The sequence below is a fragment of the Aphelocoma coerulescens genome, chromosome 4 (genome assembly GCF_041296385.1).
Source record: "Aphelocoma coerulescens isolate FSJ_1873_10779 chromosome 4, UR_Acoe_1.0, whole genome shotgun sequence".
Lineage (NCBI taxonomy): Eukaryota > Metazoa > Chordata > Aves > Passeriformes > Corvidae > Aphelocoma > Aphelocoma coerulescens.
In genome coordinates, this window is record NC_091017.1 from 2,001,593 (window position 1) to 2,018,995 (window position 17,403).

At 48.8% G+C, this 17,403-nt stretch overlaps 1 protein-coding gene across 5 annotated transcripts in view; it reads left to right on the forward strand.

The window, feature by feature from the left end:
* Window positions 1-17,403, forward strand: part of SEPTIN11 (septin 11) — an 85,801-nt gene that overhangs the window by 27,605 nt on the left and 40,793 nt on the right. For 4 of the 5 annotated variants that reach the window (XM_069012417.1, XM_069012420.1, XM_069012421.1 and 1 more), the window contains exons 4-9: window positions 257-443; window positions 2,103-2,264; window positions 3,912-4,008; window positions 4,939-5,107; window positions 8,330-8,462; window positions 8,922-9,109. In XM_069012417.1, coding sequence (XP_068868518.1) covers window positions 257-443; window positions 2,103-2,264; window positions 3,912-4,008; window positions 4,939-5,107; window positions 8,330-8,462; window positions 8,922-9,109 — 936 coding nt within the window. Of the gene's footprint in view, window positions 1-256; window positions 444-2,102; window positions 2,265-3,911; window positions 4,009-4,938; window positions 5,108-8,329; window positions 8,463-8,921; window positions 9,110-13,625; window positions 17,193-17,403 lie in introns of those variants that run through there. The other variant, XM_069012419.1, reaches the window with a different exon arrangement.

Below are 17,403 nucleotides of genomic sequence, written 5' to 3' on the forward strand. Positions count from 1 at the left end.
AGACTGCCAAATATGTTGTTTTTCAGGATAGCAGTCTTGTGTTGTTTCCATGCACCTAAAATCCAGGGCTGTCAGGTCTGCTATGCTTTGCCTGTGCACCAAGTGTAAACACATCCTTGTGAAGGAGGGGACTCTAGGTTGGTGGGACAGGTCCTGTACCAAACAGAGCACCCCTGAAGCTTCCTGGGTGTCTGTCAGTATCCCATGTGGTCCCAGCAGCCAATTGCCTGGTTTTCTCTGTGCCTTCTCTCTCCAGCTACAAGCCTATAGTAGAATACATCGACGCACAGTTCGAGGCCTACCTGCAGGAAGAGCTGAAGATCAAGCGATCCCTGTTCAACTACCACGACACGCGGATCCACGCCTGCCTGTATTTCATCGCTCCCACCGGACACTCGCTCAAGTCCCTGGACTTGGTCACCATGAAGAAGCTCGACAGTAAGGTACTTGCTGCCTGTGTCACCCTGTAGTGCTTTGATTGTCTTGCCATCTGCTCAGGGAAATAATGTCTGAGTTTAGTAGTGGAGAATTGCAGGCAAAAGGTGTGAGCAGTGTACCTCGGGGGGCTGCTACAATGGGTCATTATTCTGCTACACATGTGCAGAGATTTATGGCGAGTTTGGACTCCTGCTCTTTCCCAGTTCTACCTCGGGTAGGGAACTTGGCCACGTGCTCCCCAGCTAATTTTTAAAGTCAATAAAGACAGTTCAGGTTGTCTTTCTGATCAGTGAGAAACAAATGGAAGTGCTGTGTCTGCTTGCTCTGACCACATCCAGCTAGACAAAAACAGTGATTTGTTTTGCTGTGGCAAATGTAGTGGTGTTCTAGCTGTAATGTCATAAACAAGAATCTGAATAAATATGTTACTTGGCATCTGCTTTTCCCGGTACCCTCGTGGGCTTGGTTTAAACCATGGTTTAAAGGAGATTTCACCTCTTCTAGGAAAAATAACTGAGGTACAAATGTAGAGCCTGAGTAGCTAAACTGAGCCTTCTCTGTGCTCCTTTCCATCATGATTAAGCAATTTAAATCAGTCCACTGTGCACGTTTGGCTCATTGGATCCTGGTTCTGCAGGACATCAGTGATGACAGTGGCTCTTTGTTTCCTAGAGAGACCAATCGATTGGGGTTTGTGTGGTGATGGAGAAAGGTTCCTTGCCCTCTTCAACTGAAAATAAGGTTATGGAGATTTATCTCGAGTGAGCTAATTGACATTCCTGTTCTATCTTTTGGCCAAGGGGGATTTAATAACTCCAAACAGAATTAAGTGATGTAATAGAAGAGGATTTTCAAGTACTGTAGTAGAAATCCCTCCATATAGGTCAATATCACTGTTATCCTCAGTACGATTTCTGTCTGCTGTTGCAGGGAAAAGCAAATCCTGCAAGATCAAAAGCAGAAACTGTCCCTCTGGAGGGAGGAGAAAGGGAAAGAAGGCAGGATCTTTATCCTTGCCAACAGCCTGTCTAGGAAGACAGTCAGTAACTCATCTTTTGTCTCAGAGCTGTGCAGGGAGGAGTGAACCTTGGTCCTGCAGTGCAGCGGTGTCCAGGGGCACACGGGGGCACACAGGTGGGGGAAGCGTGCCTGTGCTACTGCCAGCCCCTGTCCTGTGTGTCCCGGGGCTGGGTAAGGACCATCTGCTTCCACCTCCCATGGGGTGACAGCAGCTCTGCTGCCCCTCCAGTGTCCCTGGTGACACCGCCCAAGCCAGGGCCCATGACAGGCTGGTGTCTGAGTGTGGCTCCCGCAGTGATCCAGCCCGCTGCAGCGCATGGGGATGTGCAGAGATGGTCATTTCCTTTCTTATTTTTTGGAGCAGCTCGCAATAATATATGACAGCATTTCCTGTCCAGCCAATTTGGATGAGGAGGGGAATACGACAGGACAGGAAGTAGCATGTTGCCAAATTGCATTTGACTTCTTTCTAAGGCCATCATCACTGCTGCCTGGAAATCCTGTCGGAGGTGGTGCTGCTGGCAGCAGCAGCCCTGGGGAAGTTGATCTGCTGGGAGTGCTGGCTGGTGGCACTTTAGGGCTGTCGCTGCATGTCCTGCTCTGTCCTCTCCTGGTGACACAACCTGTGCTGTCCTGTTTTGCAGGTGAACATCATCCCCATCATTGCCAAGGCTGACACCATTGCGAAAAACGAGTTGCACAAGTTCAAGAGTAAAATCATGAGCGAGCTGGTCAGCAACGGCGTCCAGATCTACCAGTTCCCGACTGACGAGGAGACGGTGGCCGAGATCAATGCCACCATGAGTGTATGTTGTCTGAGGGGATTGCTGCCCTTGCTTTTCCTGGGCCTGTCCCTGATGGCTGTGCCGTGTCTTACTTGGCTTTAAAACTGCAATCTGAGCACAGACATCAGCCTGGCCAGAAGGTTTTGGGGGCTAGAGATACCTGCTCTGATAGGTTTCATTGTGTGACAAACACTTCTCCCCTGCTGCAGTTTTCATATCCTTCCCCTGTTGTAGTATTCCCATGTCGGGAAAGGAAGAGGGTGGGAGGCAGGGCCCCGATGCGGTCAGGGCAGAGCGCTGAGGTTTGGCTTTCCTGTCCCAAACGACCACTTGTTGGTTAGTGGGGGTGATTCACTGCCGCCTTTGTTTCGGTTTCCGGTGGGAGCGGGGCACTGGCACTGATACTCTAGCTCTCTGCAGGGCCCGTGGCCATCAGCAGCTCTGGCTTTCACCTCCTCTGCTTCCTCTAGCAGCAGGGTGGGATTTGAGGGCACTCAGGGCTAGACTAGACTAAACGTTTCAGTGGGGGTTACCAAGGGAAGCAGCTGTTTGCCATGGGCCTGACTCAGGGTGCAAAGGGAAGAACGTGAGCTCAGCATTACTGGCAGTGATGTGTTGATTGGCCCCAAGAGGGTGTGCCAGTCCTAAAGCAAGTGCACTCAGATTAAGCTATTTCCTTGCTGCTTGAAAGCTGTTGTGAGTTTTCCTGCTCAACAGCTTGTAGATGGGCAATTAGCTCATCCAGCTGGATGTTAGACCCTCTCCAAAGCTCCCTACTTCCTCTCTTCCCTGTCTGTGTTGTTCTGAGCACACAGAGAAGCTGGCAGAGAGAAGGCATGTGGCTCTACCAGAGTGCATTGTGTTCAGTGTTCTGCCTTTCTCAGGTGCAGTCCGGCTGCTGGGAAGCCCCTTTGCCAGATAATCCCATCTCTTCTGCCCTGGCATCTTCCCCTCCCACCCAGCCTGTGACCACAGCTTGACTGACACAGCTCCCACTCCCAGAGTTTGCACTCAGCCCCTTTGGTTGCTGTTAAGGCAGGGAGAGTTCCATGGGGCTGGGCTGGCAGCTGAGGCAAGCTCCCTCCTGGCAGCAGCCACGCTTCTGGGAGTAGATCCCAGATTGTCGCCACCACAGCCACAGAGAGACCTGGACGGGGCAGAGCTCCATGACTCAGATGACTCAGACGTGTCAGCCCAGGGCTGGGTCAGCTCTGCTCTTCGCCTTGCTCACAGCTTTGCCCTTCTTAAGAGGAAGCATTAGCAGTTCTTTGTAGCAGCAAAATCCCCCTGAATTTTTAGCCTACCTTCCTTGAGAGGATGTACTTTATTTTCTCTTTTATTGTTTCACAGTTCTTTTTTCTCAGTGTTCACATTCAGTTCCAGTTTGCAGGACTTGCTCTGTGCTTAAGACAGTAGTGCTTTGTAATTAAATGGAAAATATGTACATGTCCTGTATTTTTAGGACTTCAGAATTTTGGGCTCTAAGTCTGATTGGGTTTCTCATCCAGATTGTCCTGTTGCTCTTCCCAAAGCACCAGACGAATTGCAAAGGCATTTAAACAACTTTAAATCTAGCAGAGCTGCCACGGTAAACAGCTTTCTTGGGAAACAATCCCTGGCAAGACAGCAAAGGAAATCCCCGACCTCATTGTCCCTTTCCTTTTGTAGGTTCACCTTCCTTTTGCCGTGGTTGGCAGCACCGAAGAAGTGAAGATTGGCAATAAGATGGCAAAAGCCAGGCAGTACCCCTGGGGTGTCGTGCAGGGTACGTTACCAAAGGCACAAACAAGGCCTCTAAACCTGTCCCGTTCTGATCCAAGATACTTTGTTCTCTGGATGGCCCTTACCAAAATCTGGCTTGAGAAAGCACAGCTTAGATCTGAACATGGACATCTGGACACGGAGCCAAAAGCTCCTTCCTGCAGAAGGGCAGAGTTTGGCCCAGGCACTGTTTGCAGCCCAGGCTTTACTGAAGCTGGCAAAAATACAGAGCTGATCCTTGCTTTCCAGCCAGCACTGAGAAGTACAGGATTGAGATGGTGATGGTCTCCTGGTGGCTTCAGTTGTGTATCCCATTGGAGTATGGCCCAGGAAGCTGCAGGGGAGCACTCACAGTGCAATTCTGCAAAATTCCTGGCTTCTCAATAATACCAGTTGACCCTGAAGCAGCTTCAGAGACTTCAGCTGTATACATCAGAGGATAATCCTGGGAAAAACAGTTAGGAAAGAAGTTGTTGTGTTTGGGAAGTCTTGGACTCAACCTATATCCTGCTGGGTTCTTGCTGTTCCCGGAAAACTAGGACCAGATAGTTTGAGATTTAGTTTAGACTTTGCCTGTGTGAGCCCCTGTGAGTGCGAGGATTTCGGGTGGGTTTGAGTGGGAAGTGAAATCCTGTGTGCAAACGGATCATCACCTTGCTTGTGCAAAAATGGATGGCGAGACGGGAGCTCTGTGACAGATGGGCAACACAGAGATTTTGCAAATCCAGTGCAGGTCTTGAACTCAAGCCCGTGCTGGTGTGGGATGGCTTCAGCACCAGTTCAGCAGGGCATTTTGGTGCAGGCTGACTTGGAGTTCTGCTTGTGTGCCTGAAGAACTCTGAGGCTTGCTACACTGGGGCCCAGATCCAGGGAAAGGGGGGGCCCAGCTCCTGGGTTTAGTGTTCTCTCTGTGGATATTCTGTTGTTTTTGCAGTTGAAAATGAAAACCACTGTGACTTTGTGAAGCTGCGAGAGATGCTGATCCGAGTGAACATGGAGGACTTGAGAGAGCAGACGCACACCCGGCACTATGAGCTGTACAGGCGCTGCAAGCTGGAAGAGATGGGATTCAAGGACACGGATCCGGACAGCAAGCCTTTCAGGTCGGGACGTGCAACTCGGGCACCGCTGTGCTTTGCCACCAGCTTGCTCTGCTGCTGCTCAGGGCTGCCGGCAATTCCTGGGCAGGAAAAGTGCAGCCGTGTCCGTGTGAGAGGAAGGTGGCCCATGCACTGAGTTTCCAAAGGGGGCATCCTGGGGTAGATGTTCTTTTGACCCTCCTAGAGTTCTTCACGGCTGGTCCAAGGTGAGCTGTGAAGAGGGTGCCACGGTCTAATGCCTGAGGTTTGGCTGATTACTGAACACATAGTTCATTCTGTCAGACAGCTTTATTGGTCTGAAGCCCAAGCCGTCAGCCAGGGACAGCAGCTGTGTGGGAATTTGGGAGGGAGTGTTTGTTTTCTCCTTTCATTTCCTGTTTCCCATTCCTCCCCAGCCTTTCCCCAGTAATTGCACCCCCTGCCTTACAGCAGCCCATGCTCCTCTCTACCCCCGGGGAAGGCAGTCAGAATTTCAGTGCACCGGTGGGGCTTTGCCCCTGAAATACATGTGTGTGTCAGGGGTTGGCTTTGGTTTGGGGTCTTATTTCTGACTTGCTGAGTTGATGCAGCTGCACTTCTTCTGCAGCACAGAAACTCTGCTGGAATCAGTCAAGCCCAGTTCTGTTACTAAGCCCAAGTGTGAAGCTTTATTGGATTTCCTTTCTGGAGAGCAATGGCTTAAGATGGGCTCAGCCCTTCCTTTGGAGGAATCTGAGGAATTTCCATTGCTTCCTGTACACGAGGCCTCTTTTGACCAAGCTATAAGTAGAAAGGAAATGAAAATGTACAGAATTTCTCCATCTGGTACGTGCTAGTTCAGAGCAGTTCACTCTGGGTGCCTTTTCCCTCCAATAAACAAACAAAACCTATGATCCCAAGCTGTTTGGCTGAGGCTGATGTATATGTGAAATGAGGGAGACATTCTCTCTGAGCTCAGGGATCAAAAGGGTGCTTTTCCCTGCATCCTGCCCCTGGGAGCCACAGGAGCAGCTGCTCCTCAGCCAGCTTGCTTCAGCCAGGAGGAGGGAGCCTTTGGCACAGCTCAGGGGGAGCAGGGCAGGAGGTCCCAGCAAACGGTTGGTGCTGTGTAGGGGCTTGTGTGAGGTGTGGAAAAGGGGGTCTGGTGATGTCTGAGACCCCCACCTTGTTTGGCCAGGCTGCAGGAGGTCAGGAGGGAGCACCAGGATCCCAACAGGCATCAGCTCCATGAAATGAGGTCCTCTGCACAGAGACCCTTCTGCTGTCCTATGTCTGTTGTGGGCTGGATTCTCTGCTCCTCTGGTTAAGCTTTTCAAAATAGTCGGTTTTCAAATAATATTATTTGCCAGGGCATCCTTCAGTGTGTGGGGGCGTGTTGGGAAATCAAGTTACTCTTGTAATTTAGGTTCATATGTTTGTGTACTTAAAAGCCAGTTCCCTTGTCATCTTTGCCTGTGAGAAGCTGCAGGGATCCCAGTTGGTTTGGACTGTTATTCCTTAGGGCTGTAATTGTTTTTTTCACATGGAGCCTGGGAGTTGCCAGGCCAGTTTCTCTGAGAACTTGGCTCCTCTGGAAGTCAGAGTCACTGCGGCAGAGAATTAAGCTTTGAACCTTGGACAAATTAACAGGAAGCCCCTACCCCTCTTACTCCTGCTGCCAGGCTTTTCCTGCTTGCCCATCACCCGGCATTGTGTTTTTGGAACTGAGCTTTGGAAGAAGTGGTTTGCAATCCAGGATCCGATCTGTGAGACTCTGCTGCTCCCTAGGACAGCGTGTCACTAACTGCAGATTCACTTTGTGCTCACTGAGCAGCAGAGGCTCACCTGCCCTCGGGCTTTGCCAGATACTTCAGAAGGGCTTAGGAATTTTAAGTTTCAGTGTGCACAGTCAGAGGATTAAATCCAGGACTGAATTTCAGGGAGATTTTGTTTTGAGTCTCCCAAAGTCTGCTGTGAGAGCTCTGGTTCTGCATTTAGCTAAGAATCCGAAGATGGCTCTTGGCCTTCTCTCCCACGAAAGGGTTTTTGTCATTTTTAGAATCAGTATTTTTGCTCCCATGTGTAGGAAGCTGGTGTGGTCATGTGGAATGGTGTGATTTCTCCAGGGCGGCCGGTGCTGTGCCAGAACAGCTCTGGGCATCCTGTCTGGAGAGTATTTTAGGAAGTAACTGAAGTGCCCATTAATTAGCAGACTTGGGATAATCTGACAAGTTGTGTTCCCCAGCTCAATATTGCATCCCCTAAAAAAATCCCCAACCAACAAAAAAGCCACCAAAACCCCCAATACTGCCAGGAAAAGCAAAAGCTTGACTTTATTGGGATTAGGATGTCCCACTGGCCCAATGGTTAATGTGTTCCTTAGGCACATGGATGCAACATGTCTGTGTGACTTCAGTGGAGTTTTCATTTAATAAATGCATTTTCAGAATAGCCTCTTGGGGGAAATAGTTATCATTCCCACACTATCATTATGGCTAAGCTATCCAAATCCATTTAAGGAATAAAACAAAAGAGGAATGTGACGTCCAGAGTTCCTAAGAGGCTTTAAAAATCTCAGAGGTACGTGGACAACATATTTTATGTCTCAAATCTTTGCTGCCTATCTCAGTGCTGGGGAAATAAAGGAATGCCAAGGAGTAGAGGGGGAATGAAGGAATCCAGTAATGTCGTTATTTGGAGGAGGAAGGCTGCTGATCGCTTGGAAAGGCCAAAGGAGAAAGGGAGGATTCTCAGGGTGGCTTTATCTAAACCAAGCCCCTGATGTGAATCTATTAGCAATGAGTAGTGAAAATGAATTTTGCTCTGTGTCAGTGTCGTGCTTAATGAACTACACGGAGGCAGATTTCACCCTGGGTCTGCTGCACAAATCTTGCACTTGGTCGGGACAAACAGAGGGAAAAGGGAGGAGGTGTGACTCTGAGGGATCACAAGCCCTGTGGGCATCGGGGATTGCTGCAGGCACTTAGGTAGTGGCTGCTTCTTTTCGAGGACAGTCATCCTGCCTGCTGAGTGATGTACGGGATCCTGAGCAGGGAGCTCGGCTTTGCCTTTTCCATTCGCCTCCCACTGCTGCCACCTAGCAAGCGGGGACGGGTTTCACAGAGGTGATCATGTCTCTGGTGTAGTCGGGGGGCCTCTGACCGTGTTTTGTGGCAAGACAACCTAAGTGCTAAGGTCTCCAAAGGCTGGAAGCTCGTGACTGTGCTTGGAACACTGATCTGACTGGGTTTTGTGTGTTTTTAACAGTCTCCAAGAGACTTACGAAGCAAAGAGGAATGAATTCCTGGGCGAACTCCAGAAGAAGGAGGACGAAATGAGGCAGATGTTTGTCATGCGAGTGAAGGAGAAGGAAGCAGAGTTAAAGGAAGCAGAGAAGGATGTGAGTATATTGGAACTCTGTGAGGGTTTGGGGCAGGGCTGTTACAGGAAATGTCCTGTTAGGGCAGGAAGCTGTTCCTCAGGCCTCCTGGAGGAGCATGTGCTGCTGCAGAGGTGCAGAGCAGAGTACAGCCCTCAGTGCCCACATTTCCTTGCTTTGCACGAGCATGATAAGAGTCCACTAGGTAGAAACACTGAGGGACAGAATGTGGGGCTGTGGAAGTGTCCAGAGACCTGTTGGATTCCTAGAGCAACAGAAATTGCCACTCTCTGTGTGCCAGCGAGTGTTAACTGCAGGGCTTTTCTCACCGGGTCCGGCAGGCTGGGGACAGGCTGATGGTGTGCAGTCCCTACAGAGAGGCCTCAGGGCCAGCAGGAACACTTGGGGCATCATTACCAGTAAATTGGGGTGAAGCGTTCTTCTTTTCCCATCCAATTCTCACTGTCCCTGTCCTGGCAGCTTCATGAAAAGTTTGACCATCTAAAGAGGACTCACCAAGAAGAGAAGAAAAAGGTGGAAGACAAAAAGAAGGAACTTGAGGAAGAGCTGAACAACTTTCAGAAGAAGAAGGCAGCAGCTCAGCTATTACAGTCACAGGCTCAGCAGGCAGGTTCTCAACAAACCAAGAAAGACAAGGACAAGAAAAAGTAAGCGGATGTCACCCACATCCTTTGTAGGGTTTGTTACAAGTTTTGGGAGGTGGTTTTTTTCTGTCTTGCTGCATGTCTGTATTTGTTTTTCCCCAATACCAGACTGGAAACAGGCCTTTTCTCAGCCTGATCAAATAAAATATTTTTTTTCTAAAGGGTGGGCCAGGGACATGATCTTAATTTTTCTCTGGAAGAGTACCTTCAAGTTTTATGTTCAAGTCTGACTGGTGTGGGAGAGCAATTGGATGGTGGAGGTCTGATTTGTGATCTGTCCAGCATCGTCTGGAACTATGGGATGTTCTGGATTCAGATTTATCTGCCTGAGCCAGAATTATTAAGGGAGTTGCTACCCGTCCTTTCTTTCACTGGTAGTCTCCAGCTCCCATTCCTTAAGGTTATAGTTGTAAGTAGAAGTAAATTAGAAACCAAAACCACCATGTTATTTTTACATGGGGAATACTAGTGCCAAAAGTGATTACTTGGAAGCTTGCTTTAAAGACAAGAAGCTTTGGTTTTGTATTTTTTTAGGAAAACAAATGACTATGGTACCATAATTGCAGTTAAATGGCATTTGTGGTTGTGTCAAGCTGACATAATAAGCTAAGAAACCCTTACCTTTTAGTCAAGATCATGGCACTGTTTTTTACTATCTGTCTTGGTTTGAAAGACAGGTGCTTGCTAAGGAAGGCAGGAATGGAAAACGGAATGGAAAATGTAACCCCCTTCCCTCCAAATCATTATAATTTTGAAATTAAGGGGCTTTTAGGCAATTATATGAGAAATAGGAATAACAGTTCTTTATTAGTATATATATATAAAACAAAGCAATAATACAGAAACGCTGGCTTAACCTGACAGAGTCAGGATACGACCTGACACCCTGGCAGGCAGGGTGGTGGTAGCAGTCCTCTTGTCATCATCACTACTATCAGCTCCTAGGTTGGTATCAGCATCTGGATTATTCTCTTTCTTAGAGGGCTTCACTCTTTGTCTTTCCAACGGGCATTTGTTCCTTTCGTTGGGTTCATCCTGACTGTCAGGTTTTTTTCCTTTATCCTGGCTTCACGGAAGCTGCATTTAGGCATCTCTTCTTCCCCCGCAGTCTGATTTAAAAGATGTCTGTAAAATTCACTGAGTTCCCTCTGTTTGGTCACATCCAGGTACGCCTCGAGAGCTGATTCTCTTCTTTCTCCTCCTCCTGACCTCTTTCTTGCAGCTTCCTCTTATACACTGAAGTCACAAAAGCCTCTTTGTGCACAAACTCCCCTCCTTCCATTTCACGCTCTTTCTGAATTTTTCTTTCCATTTGTCTTTCTTGTTGCTTCTTTCTAATCTCAGCTGCTGTGAGGACCTTGTGGATGTATCTGGGCTTTTTGTCATCGTTTCCAGCTAACGTTTTGGCACTGCTTGCTTTCTTCTGCTGCATTTCATCATAAATACCGTCATAGTCATACACCATAGCATCTCCTTCTAAAGCCTTCTGAATCTCCAATTTAGTTTGTTTCATTGCTTGCTTTTTCAATGCTTCTCTCTGAAGACTTTCCCTGACAGCTGGCTCTTCATCTGACTCACCTGCAAACACTGAGAGCTTCTTTGAAACCAGATTTTTCTGTGGCAACTCTTTGGGTATAATAAGCCCATATTGATTGCCCAGTGCCGCCATGTCTTGTCCTCTGGGAATCCAGTAGGTAATGCTGCTTGTGCTGTTCCAAACCCCAGATTATATCCAGGTGGGAATGCTTGGTTCTTCCCCCTGGGTGGAGCATCTCACAATGGGATGATGTAATTCTATGAGTCATGCAGTGGATCCTGTACGGCCCATTAAATAGAGATATTCCCGGAGGGAGTTATCAGGGATGAGTCATGGTAGGAGATAACGAGCACTGCCCCACCTGCTTTAACAGCTGGTGAATATGATAATAGAATACATGCTTTTGGTTACATCTTATATTGTAACCTAGAACACTGTTTTATATTCATATCCTAGGAGTGTAATCCTTTACCCTCCACTGGCTTTTTCCTAGTAAGAGGGTGCTCATGCAAGTCCTTTTGTGGGTCACCTGTGCTAAGGGTGCTTAGTTGGTACCTGCCAGTGGGAAAGCTGTCGAGCTGGGGATGCAGCAAATCTCAGTGGAAAACACTTGGTTAACCCACACACAAAAATGATGGTTCCACGCTGCTTTCACTGCCCAAGAGAGAAGGGGGGGTGTTCCTTAGAGTAAGCCGGGTGATTAATGGCCAGCTGTCTCCCCTGGAAGAGCCAAGTGCCAGTAGGGATGTGGCTCAGACACTTGTGTCTCCCGTGCTAGCCTGGGAGCTCCAGCCTGGGCTGAGCTGTGTTGCAGCAGCTGTACTGCAGATGTCCTGGGGTTTTACAGCTTTTACCCTCGCTGCATGGCCCCTGTCTCTGCCGCTGGTTTGGTGCCTGACATTGGTCGCTTCTGCCCAGGGAAGGTGGGGAGGGCCTCGGGCTGGTTCCTTGGCTGATGTAAATTGATTTAGCTCCTGTGGAGCCATGCTGCTCGATGCTGGCTGAGGGAGGTGGCCATGGGTCCCCCCTGGAATCTGTGGAGTGCCGTGTGCTGCATGCTGTGCTCGGGGAGAAATCCTTCCAGACCAGGCCCATGCGTGTTGGGCTGAGCGCTGGAACCAGCAAGTGCCCAGGCATGCTGAAACACCCTTCTGCCAATAGACTGGAACACTTGTCTTCTCTCACTGAGAACTCAGACATGGTGGTACTCCCTAAAAGGAATAGCAAGTTTTGAAGACCCTTTTCCTTATCTCAGAGTTGGTAGCCTAATATTTTTAAGAACTGTGCAGTCAGATTTTTTCATCTCTTAGCTGTAGGAGCAGTGCAATACAGAATGGTCTGAGGAGTTTTGTCCCTTTGGGTAGTCAGTGTGAGCTCCTACTTGGTTCCAGCATCGAGGGTGAGACAGGGGCGCTTGCAGTGACCGTGACAAACGCAGGCTCTGCTTTGCTGCTGCATTCACAGAAATCCAGCCTTGAGGAACATGCCGGTGTTTTAGTGTGTCCTTTGTGTCACTCCACGCCAGGTGCTGTACCTTCTACAGTTGTTCTCTAGTGTCAGAGTTACTAACAGAGGCTTTCAAGGGAAATGCTGATGCTCCTGCCTTGTAGCACGCCTCAGTTTTCTAAAGGCTCTAAGTTTCTCCTTGCACTCTAATGTGAAGCTGCAATTTTGTGTAGTTAAGGCTTCCCACCTCTCTCTCTGCTGCCATGGCCTGTGGTGCTTCTTGTGCAGTTACCAGAGGAAATCCTTGCCATGCTGACCCTTGCAGCCTCCCCACAAAGTCATTCATGGGAATGCTTTTTTTTCCTCAAGGTGGGATCAGATTTCTCCAATTTGGACAACAGAGGCTTTCCACTGTGCTGTGCATGCTGGAGGAAGGGCTCAGGGTGAAATCTGCTGCTGGCCTGACTCCATGAGGGAGAGCTTGGCCCTCCTGATTTCCAGACTATTCCTCCAGGAATTCTCTAGCTTATACTCTTTTTTTATCTAAAATGTTTGTGGCTCTGGCCTGATGGCAGCAGTGTTTGGGGATGGCACGCCTGTGTACCTGTGTACCTCAGGCACTGAAGGGGTGGCTGCAGAGCAGACTCACGCACTCACCTGAGCGTGGGGCTGAGCACTCTGACCGAGCCCCTGCTGTAGTTTTGGGATGGCACTGTGCTTCCAACTGACCAGTCTGGAGAGAGCTCCTGGCAACAGACCCAGTGGGAGCAGCAAGCAGCCTTCTGGTGCTTGCCTGCTGCTGGGTAGATGGCCACATGCCTCAACATGTGCCGTTGTGTTGCTGCTCATCCGCAGCCCCCCAGGAGCTGGGACCATCTGTTTGGGTTCTGTCTCGGTTTATTTAAAACTTCTTCTAAAAGCCAAGTGTAAAACTTCTTTTTTTTTTCAGTTTCCTTTCCATGTAAGTTTCCAGTCCAACGTGCCTGGTCTGGCCATCAGGGGCCATGCTCGGTCCCAAAGCAGTCCCTGAGCTGCAACACCCGTGTCAGGGCCTGGCCCAACACCCTGTACAAAGAGGGGTTTGTTGATGCCTGAAGGATCTGACCTGGTTCTGAAAGCTGAAGTGCTTGGAGACATCCTGGTGTCCAGGTGTGAGATACCTGAGTTACCTTCTGCAAGGATGCCCATGGGAAGTAACCCAAGCTGGACACCTGCACCCATGTCCCAGCTGGGAACAAATGAACCCTAAAGCCACCGAGTGCTGCGGTGACAGGCTGTAAGCTGGACCAGCTTACGTGGTTGGTTGGTCAGTAGTTCTGTCCCCCCAGTTTTTTCTTTTTACTTTTGCTTGTCATAGGCTGGAGTAGAGCCCAGCCTTGAGGTTGAATTTCTTTGTAATTCCATAAGCCATCTGCATGCCCACCCACCGGAGCGGGTTGCTGGTGTCGGCTCTCCTGGCTTTCTTTATTTTTTTTGCATTTTGAGTTCAATAAGTGCTAACTTTTTTGTTTTTTGTTCTTTTTTTTTAACTTGCAGTGCAAGCTTCACATAAAGCCTGTCGAGCCAAGGATGTTCCTGCATTCACCTGCTTTTGCAGTAATGTGTCTCTGCCATCTGTTTTCTTTTTATATTTTTTTTTCCATTTTTTAACATGAATAACTATTAACTCATCTAATAACATAGTGGGAACAAGAAGGAAGAGGGATTGGATACAGGACTGTATGCAATTGGAAGGTCAGAGGTGGGTGGAGGGATGAGATAATGATGATACCATGTATTTTTCTCACCAAAACCATCAGCAGTAAATTATTTTTGGCCCCCAGTTTGAACTGAAAGTCAGAGCTAGATGTCAGCAGCTCAGGTATTGACTGGCTCAGGCGTCCTCAGTGCTGCTGGCTGCAGGAGCTCTGTGCTGAGGGAGCCCCTGGATTCACCAGCCCGAGGGAATGAGTGTGGCAGGAGTGTCCCAGCCAGCTCAGTCCAGGGCATGGCTAAAGGTGGGGTTCAGCCTGCCCCGCATTCCTTCAGGAGCCGGTGTGCTGCAGCAGCCCCAGTCCCGCTGCGGGGAGAGGGAGGGGGGTGTGTGTAGATAACCAAGTGTAACTGACCTTGCATGCCGTGACATTTGCATGATAATTTGTGTTAGTTCCTGTTTTGTGCTGTCTGCCCTGACCGTGGCTGGGTGTGCTGGTCTGTGCTGGCCTGGTTTTCCAGCCACCCTTCCAGCTCAGCGGAGCAGCTGCGGCTGAACGCTGCGGCTGCCTCGGGGAAGGACCATTCCCAGCACCGCTCTCCCTCCACTACTTGCCTCAAACCTTTGGAACCTCCCTTAAAATCCTTCCTGGTTTCCAACAGGTGGGACCTTGGCAAGGCTTAGCAGCCCTTATGGAATCAAATGTCTGGGCAGGGGGGAGGTAGAGCCTTCAGCATCCTCTTGGATCTTCCAGGAGCATTCCTGCACAAACTTAAATACAGACTTGCAAGGCTGTGGAGTCCGGAATTCCAGGTCAAGGGAGAGAAGGTGCTTGGACACACAGTCACTGCGCTGCCCCCCAGCCCTCCTGCAGCAGGAATAATGTCCCATTCAGGTGTCCCTAGAGGAGACAAGGAGATGTAGGATAAGCCGGACCCGCTGGCTGGCCAGTGCACAGTGGAAGTGGGTCTGTTTGATGTGTGTTTTCCATGCCATGGCTTTTGGACAGTCTTTCTCTTCCTTCCCAAGAAGTGGCGAGCCGTGCTTACCCTATGACTCCTGGATTTCTTCCTCTGCCAATGCACAGCCAGCAGTTCCTCTGCTCCTAGATTGGCAGTCTCCTGCTGCCTTCTTTGAAGCCCTCTTAGACAAAACTCTTCGTACCTGAGTCTCCCACTACAGCTGTTTGCTTGCTTCTGGATGAAATTCCTCTGGGGAGAAAAGAAAAGGCAGAATTATCCTTTTTTTAATCACTTTTTCCTCAAGTGTTCGATTGGGAAGTGCTTGGGGGTTAGCTTATGGGTTGTCTTGCTTTTTAACCCTCACTGCTTAAACATGGCGTTAGGAAGAGGATATCTAAATACCATGTCTTGGACAGACAGCAAAAATGGTTAAATAAGCTGGAAATAAAATAGTTGACCTTTTTATCCTTTTTTTTGTGTTTTTTTTTTTTTTTAATTTTTGTTTGTTTGTTTGGGTTTTTTTGGTGTGGTTTTTTTCTGTTAATTTTGTTTTTTTAATTTTTTTCCCCTCCTGGACTTGCCAACTATGCACTTTTTGTCAGGTTAATTAGGTTTGCTGCAGGGTTGTTTGGAAAAGTGAAATTCTGGTTCTTGTGGCTTCTGGCAAAGCCAGCTTTAAAACCTTGAGTTATGAAGAAAGAAGTTTGAGTTGTTTGCATGAGTTTTTTACAGTCACATCACATGCCCATCACCAGGTGCTCGTGGCAATATGCTTTGCTTCAGCTGTCTCTGTGCATGTCCTCTTTTTAATTACCAGTGTTTTGTGCCAAGTAGAAAACTTAATTTTAACACTTATTTCTCCTGCTTCATTTAACAGCCCTTCAAGGGATGTTTAGCAGGGGAAAGAAACTGAGTTGAGCTTTTCCTTTTTGACAGAAAGCTGTGGCCAAGTGCTTTAGTGTCTTTTTGGTTGAGTTTTTCTCCAGCAGAAAACAAGCTGTGTTGGAGAAACTGGGAATAAACCACAAACTTGAAGATGTCCAAGGTACTGTTTTGTTTTTTTGCCAAAGGAGATGGTAATGACTTTTTTTCTCATCTTGAACCCCTGGGCCATGTTTAGCTTGTTCCTGCTGCACTTGTTGCTTTTCTTTCCCCATGCCTTTTTTCACAGTAGCCTCTGATGTGCATGGAGTGAATGATACGCTCAGGTCTGGCTGGATGTGCTTTCACCTTTGCATGTAAGTACAGCAGTAAGAGACTGACCCTTCCTGCCTCGCTCCTGGCGGGACACCAGCTGTGCTTTTCTGGGACATTCTCCAAGTCCGCTTACTTGCGAGTGGGGTGGTGAAAACTCCTCTAAAACTGCATGTTCCTGACAAGGTGGATTCCAGTCCTTAGGCTAATACAAAGGAGCAGGAAAGCACACTGAAACGTGCCTTTTCTGGGATGGTGGTGTTCCCAGGGCATGAAGCCAACCCCCAGAATGGAAAAGCAAAGACAGTCCAGGTCTCTGCGAGGGGCTGGGGCTGCTCTGTAGAGGGGAGCACACGTGGGTCTGGCAGGTAGTGGGAAAGGAGGAGATGGGTAAGGGTTTGCTTCCCCAGAACCTTCCAGGGGTCACACAGTTCCTTTCTGGGAGGGCAGCAAGTAGGAAGGTGCCCTTGGAGCTCGTGGTCGTGAAATGCATCATCTTGAAATGCATCTCCTGTGGTACCCCAGGAGTGGGGAAAGCAGGCACTGGCACCCACCCTGGGCTCCTCTCCAGGTGGAGAGCTGCCACTCCTGTCACCCCCTCCGTGTGTTTCTGACAGCCTGAAATCCCATCAGGGAGATTGGTGTCTCCCTGGAAGTACGTCCATGTTAAGCAGGGCCGATGTTTCTGCAGGCAGCTCTCGTTCTGCTTCTCCCAAGCCGTCCGAGTGCGGATGGAAATGTCTGTGTGTGTGTGCCCACATCGGGTCTGTCCATTTGACTCCAGTCCCCTTCTGTGTCCCTTCTCCAAGGGCCCGGGTTGCATGTGCAGGGTGTGATAGCCGTGGCGCTCTCGCCAGCGTGTGCCAGCACGGAGCTCTACAAATATGAAGGGTTTTTTTAATTGCCAGAAAACAAAGCTGTGAACAGCGGTAGAAATCTTGTATTTGTATACATTTTTAATATCCTGATTGCCTTAAACCATAGATGTAGGACTTATTACCTTGCTATTGGAAAATAACCCATGTTTGTAACTAAACAATTGTGTAACCTACATACAGTGTTAATGCAAATGATATGTATGCATCTGTCAGATATTGTCACTTTATTTGATGTTAAAATATTTCAGTTTTTGAATTACAGATGGAATAATAACCTTATAGCATAAGCTTAGTTATTTCTTGTATATGCTTCAGGTTACAGATCCAAATAGTGCCAACACTTGAAGTGGGGAGAGGAAATATATTTTTACCCAAAGCTTTGGTCTTTGCGTGGCCTTTTTGACGTTTGCTGTTACCGTTCTGTGGTGGGGTGACAGGAGGGTCACCTGTCAGCCTCTGCCTTCCCAGCAGGTTGTTCTGTGCCTTGGAGGTGCCTCTAGGTTTGTGCTGCTGTTTGTCAGTCGTTTCTTGTGGTGGTCATGAGCTTGTTCCCCACCTCAGCCGGTGTCCTGGGGAGCTCAGGCCTC